We start from the raw sequence: 5,954 nt of genomic DNA on the forward strand, positions 1-5,954 counted from the left end.
TGACTCGGCAGAGTTAAACCGTGACTCGGCAGAGTTCAACTGTGACTCAGCAGAGTTAAACCATGACTTAGCAGAGTTAAACCATGACTCAGCAGAGTTAAACCATGACTCAGCAGAGTAAAACCGTGACTCGGCAGGGTTAAACTGTGACTCAGCTGTGTTAAACGTGACTCAGCAGAGCTAAACCGTGATTCGGCAGAGTAAAACTGTGACTTGGCGGAGTTAAACGGTGACTTGGCGGAGTTAAACCATGACTTGGCAGAATCAAACCGTGACTCAGCAGAGTTAAGCCGTGACGCAGCAGCAACTGACCCAGTTTGCAGACGACTAATCCTGTGCTCGTGTCACACAGGGGAACCATCCGAGCAGGAAGCGTTTAAAGCTCGCTCCGTTTCTGATCGACACAGGAAATCAGTCAACACTTGTGAAGGACAGACATCGTCTCTAAAGACAGCTGATGGCTGCTTTATTCCAGTCTTTTGTAGGTTTTTGTAGTTTTTCTGAGGTTCTCAGGTTATCGTATGATGATGCTCTGTGACACCCTCCCAGCCTGAACTTGTCTTTTATTTGGTTGTTTTAATCCTCTGAACCCCCAAACTGCTCTATTTATTATTTACTCGTGTCACATTTTAAACAACGCAGCTGTGGCTAAAGTAGAGAGAACTGAGAAACGTGCAGAATTAAACAGAACGCGAGAAATTATTTTAAAAAATAGAAAAACAAAAGTAGAAATTCTGTCATGTTTTGTTTTACAAAGAACAAAAAGCTGTAGTTCAACATTTATCACATAAGTGACCACAGGTTCTACCAATATAAAAAATAATGTGAAAAATAATGAGCCTACATGCAACTGATGTTTTCCGTCTCTTGTTTTTAGTTTGCTTAGCACTGCCTGCAGTTCAGCTGAGACGTCCTTTGAATTTTCATCACGTGACCGTCGCTCACAGCCCAGTCGCCGACGGCTCCTCGGTTGTGGCAAGAATCTCAGAATTTTTTTATTTTGGCAGAATCTGCCTAAAACGAACACTAGATTTTATTGTGAATTTTTACACTTTTCTGTATATTTAAACATTAAGCTGAGACTTGACAGCACGCCACAGATTATCGGTTTAATTTCGATGATATTTATTCAAAGATTTCAAACCGGCATGTTTCAGGGTTCAGAGGGTTAAATGTACTCAACAGATAGACATTGAGCCGACTTCCTTAAAGCTTTGTGTGCTGCAGAGTAACTGTTTAGCTCCGTCTGCAGCCGTTCTGGTTCCCTTTTTGGTAAAATGAGCGCAGCTTTCTTGAAGGAACTCTCGTTCTTCAGCTGCCTCCTTCGACTTGGACTGCAGGCCGATAAATGACGGCTCGGTAGCCATGGATACGGTTTCTTTAAAGCATTAAAGCACCTCTGAACCTGAGCTCGGGCTGCAGCTGCACGTCTTTGCTGCCGTTCTCTATAATTTAGGGAGAAGAAGCGGCGTCGGTGTCGCGCCTCGCCGCCGGCAGGTCAGGCCTGTTGGTGAGCGGCGCAGTAACAGCCTGAGCGGTTTTTATTATTAACGTTTAATCTCTGTGCCGCAGAGCCCACGAACAAGACCTCACGAAGAGACACGAGAGGGACCTGGGGGAGCTGAGCGCCGTCCACCACCGGGAGACGCAGATCATGCTGGCCGACTTCAACAAGGCCCAGGAGGTCCTGAAGGACAAGATCTCCGCCCTGCAGATCCTGTGAGTCGCTCACACGCTCTCGGCTTTAAACCCTCTGCCACGCAACGCGCGCTCATTCGTTTTGCTGCTGCTTCCAGGCTGGAGGGGACGGAGGAGAAGCTGAGGAACCGGGAGAGCCGACCGGAAGATCTGCATCTGATCGCCGAGCTCCGGGAGATGGTGACCGAGAGGGAGGCTCTGGTCAAGAAGCTGGTGGTGAGCAGCATCAGAAAACAGCCACAGAGGCTCCGGACTTCAGCCGCCGACGCTTCAGTTTTTATTTCATTCACTGAGTTCAAACAAACACGACACGAACATTAAGGCAGCAGACAGAAGAATCATCCGAGAAATACATTTACAAAAGACATCAACAACACGATAGACATCAAAATACTCACAACAACAACAACAACAACAACGTGAAACAGCTCCTTTAAAGCCGACAGCCACGTTTTGCTTTAAAACTCTTAAAATAAAAAAACAAAACTGGTCTTTACAGTCAGACATAATGAACACGTCGCCTCCTTTAACTGTAAACACTGATTCTTTGGTTTCTTTGTTCAGATTCATCCACAAACTGGTTCCTTTAAACTTTAACTTTCCGTCGCTTCTGTTCTGAATCTGGCTTTTTAAAGATCAAATCAGACGTACTTTCTCCAAATCTTTTCTGGACGTTTCTTGCTCATGTTTGTTTGTAAAACTTATAACACAGTGGATTCGTTGCCTCTCTGTGCTGTTTTCTACTTTTTATTTTCTGGAGTGAGCTCAGTGTTTTCTCTCAGAATCCTGAATGAAGTCGTCAAACGAGGCCGAATGTTTGAGTAAATGAAGCAACAACGACGGCGTTTGTCATGGATATCCGTGTACCGGACTGGTTTTTGTTGTCTGCATTTCGTTGTCGGCTGCCATTCCAAAGCGGGACAATAAATCTGAGCAACCTTCTGATGAACTTTGTCGATCTGGAGATGCAGCTTCGTGTAGAACCCTGTGGCCTGTGGACAGAAGACGTTCCTGCTGCGAAGGTTTTTGTCGTCTGAATCTGACGTTCTGCTGCCTGCTTTGAGGGTTTTACGATTTGTCTCACACCAGCTGTAGAAACAGAACCAGTCGTCGTATTTCCGACCGTCCTTGAACTACTCTTCTTATAAACCTGAACGTCTGTTTTAAAATGAGCCAGAAAAAAAATAAAAAAAACATCATATGCACGAAACAGATTCTGAAAAATACAACAATTCTGCAGCATGAGAAGGTTTTAGTGAAATAATGATCGTATGTAGAGTTTTATTTTCTAGTTTTGGTGAAATGTGTCGACACTTTATCCCGTTTTTTTCTTCTTCTAATTTTGTTAATAATCAAAGACATTCCAGCTTAACTTACAGCCTGACAGAAGACGTTTCTTCTTCTTCTTTTTTTAAAAACATTTATTTATTGAGTTTTTATTTTAACAAACAGAAGAACAATCCCAGACGGACGTAGAACCGGTCAAACAGGAACTAGTCTGAATAGATAATACGACAACAAGGATGATGAGAAGCACTGACAACACGTGAGTGAGATTGTGTGACGACAATAAAGAGAAATAAGTTAAAGTAAATGAGTGAAAAAGAAAAGAATAGAATTGTCATCATACACAACGTACAACAAAATGAAAAGACAACTCCAGTGGTGCAAAATACAAGAATAAAAAGTAAATAAGAAAATATAGATAATATACATAAATAAATATATATAAATAATATATAAAACAAGATATAATATATAATAATTAGAATATAGTATGATATAAATAATAAATATATGTGATAAATAATTTGGAATAAAATCAATAAGTACATTCTTTAATTGCATCTACAGACACGTTCTGCATCGTTTGCGGTCACAGAACACATTTCTGAGTCCCGCTTGTGTTTCCGGAGGTCGGGCAGAAGGTTTACCTCTTTGTTTTGTTTCCTCTGTTTTGAAGGACGACAAGAAGTTCTACCAGCTGGAGTTGGTCAACAGAGAGACGGGCTTCAACAAGGTCTTCAACTCCAGCGCCAACGTGGGCGTCATCAACCCTCTGATCAAGGTGAGCGTCCGGCCGGGTCCAGACCTTCACCACGCCGCTCCAGTTCATGCTCCTGCTTCACGTTCACAGTTCACTCCGGTGCAGAAACCTGCTCTCTCACCGTTTCTTCACGTCTGATTCAAAGATCCTGTGAACGGCAGCTGGCTCGGTCGTCCTGCTTCGTTCAGGTCGCAGCTTGTCTGCATGAAATGTGCAGCAGAGGGAGGACGAGGAGACGCTCCGTCTTCGTAGCCCAGAGCGTCTGCTTGGATGTGTTTTAGTTGCATCTTCTGATCTCACGTTCATCCTCCGTCGTTTGCGGCCCAGGAGAACACCTGAAGGCCTTTGTTTTCGGCTAACTCACGTCTTTTCTTTTATCTTTTACCTTTTGTGCTGAACGTGTTTGTTTGATCGCCTGATGTGTTGAAGGTGTGCGGCTGCTTTTATATAAAAAAAGCCGTCCAGGATCAGTCCGTCGTCCTCCTGCACAGGTTGCAGGTTTTATTTCTCCCTGCAGGTGGCGCTTCAGTCGATCCTTTCACTGCTTTTTGCCTCAAAGAGAAGAGTGAGGGACGGACGAACCGGTGTGAGCGCTAACGGACGTTCACATTCAGGACCGGAGTTTCATTCTCCTTTTGGTTAAACCACAGTAGTCAATAATAATAATAAAATCACATCTTTTTTATTTTTGCCGTCGGATTCAAACCTTCTCGGCATCAGTGATGACGCCAGATTTCTGCAGAGATGTTCTGTTGTGTTTACCAGCTGGAGGAGGTGTGTTGCTTTAACGTCCTCTGAATAGGTTGGATTCAGTTTGTTCTCCGACTGGTTCTCATGCTGGAACGTTCCTCTTCTGCCGAGAATATTTTACCGTAAATTCCGGACTATGAGCGCACCTGAATATAAGCCACACCCACCAGCTTTAAAAAGAAAACCAGTTTTGTACATATACAGGCCGCATTTGTCTATAAGCAGAAAGATGTTTTTAACTTTTATTTAAATACGTACCGGCAACATACACAAATACATAAATGCTTTTTTTCTGAACAGTTCCTGTAACACGGCTGGTTAAGAAAATAAAAACTCCAGCAGCTACCAGGAAAAGTCACTGATCGCTATCTTCATCTTCCTCCTGCACTAAAACCACTAAAGTCGTCTTCTTCCGAGTTAAACAGCCTCAGAATCACTTCCTCAGCCTCTCTGTCGTCATCGCTCTCAACGTCACTTTAGTTTCGAGGCAAATTTGTAAAAATCCATAAATTATCCACGTCATTGTTTAAGCCGCAGAGTTCAAAGCGTGTAGAAAAAGTAGCGGCTTATAGTCCGGACATTACGGGATTGTCTCCTCAGACATTCATCTATGAACGTCATCTTTTCCACTCATGCAGCGCCACATAATCATGCTTCCACCTCCGTGCTCCACCGTCCACTGTAGTCAGTAGAGGTCGACGTTAGCTGTCCTCCAGGCTGTCTGAGCTCCACAGAACTGATAGTCTGATTCATCTGGTGCCAAATCCGAAGCCCCGAAAACAGCATAAAGTCTGTGGCGTCATTTTAGGAGGCGGACGGCTGCAGCTCGCTCTGTAGCTCCCGATTACTTTCTTCTTGATCTTTCTGTTTCCTTTCCCGTGTTTGTGAAGTCTCGAAACAGTCACCGAGATGGTTCTGCTCATTTTAGAACCACGTTCGTTATTCATTCTTGTTGCATTGAGTTTTTACTTTAGGGCCTAAATTTTAAACGCAGTCTTTCAAGAGTTGAATCATTGCACGTTCTGTCGTGTGCTGTTTGTTCTGACAAGTGTCCAGACAGGTAGTTAGCCACAGGTAGCCACAGCTAGCTAGCCGCAGGTAGCCAGCCACAGGTAACTAGCCACAGGTAGCCACAGGTAGCTAGCCGCAGGTAGCCACAGGTAGCTAGCCACATGTAGCCTCAGGTAGCCACAGGTAGTCAGCCACAGGTAACTAGCCACAGGTAGCCAGCCACAGGTAGCTAGCCACAGGTAGACGCAGGTAGCCAGCCACAGGTAGCTAGTCGCAGGTTGCCAGCCACAGGTAATTAGCCACAGGTAGCCACAGGTAGCTAGCCACAGGTAGCTAGTCGCAGGTAGCTAGCCACAGGTAACTAGTCACAGGTAGCTAGTCTCAGGTTGCCAGCCACAGGTAGCTAGTCGCAGGTTGCCAGCCACAGGTAATTAGCCACAGGTAGCCA

At 44.6% G+C, this 5,954-nt stretch overlaps 1 protein-coding gene across 1 annotated transcript in view; it reads left to right on the forward strand.

Annotated features, from left to right (window-relative positions):
* LOC103365072 (protein FAM184A-like) overlaps window positions 1–5,954 on the forward strand; it is a 70,066-nt gene that overhangs the window by 60,315 nt on the left and 3,797 nt on the right. Inside the window, exons 18-20 of the mRNA XM_008292403.1 lie at window positions 1,573–1,719; window positions 1,797–1,914; window positions 3,662–3,766. Of these exons, the coding sequence (XP_008290625.1) occupies window positions 1,573–1,719; window positions 1,797–1,914; window positions 3,662–3,766 (370 nt within the window). The remainder of the gene's footprint in view (window positions 1–1,572; window positions 1,720–1,796; window positions 1,915–3,661; window positions 3,767–5,954) is intronic.

Source organism: Stegastes partitus, unplaced genomic scaffold, assembly GCF_000690725.1.
Source record: "Stegastes partitus isolate 25-593 unplaced genomic scaffold, Stegastes_partitus-1.0.2 Scaffold807, whole genome shotgun sequence".
NCBI classification, from domain to species: Eukaryota; Metazoa; Chordata; class Actinopteri; family Pomacentridae; genus Stegastes; species Stegastes partitus.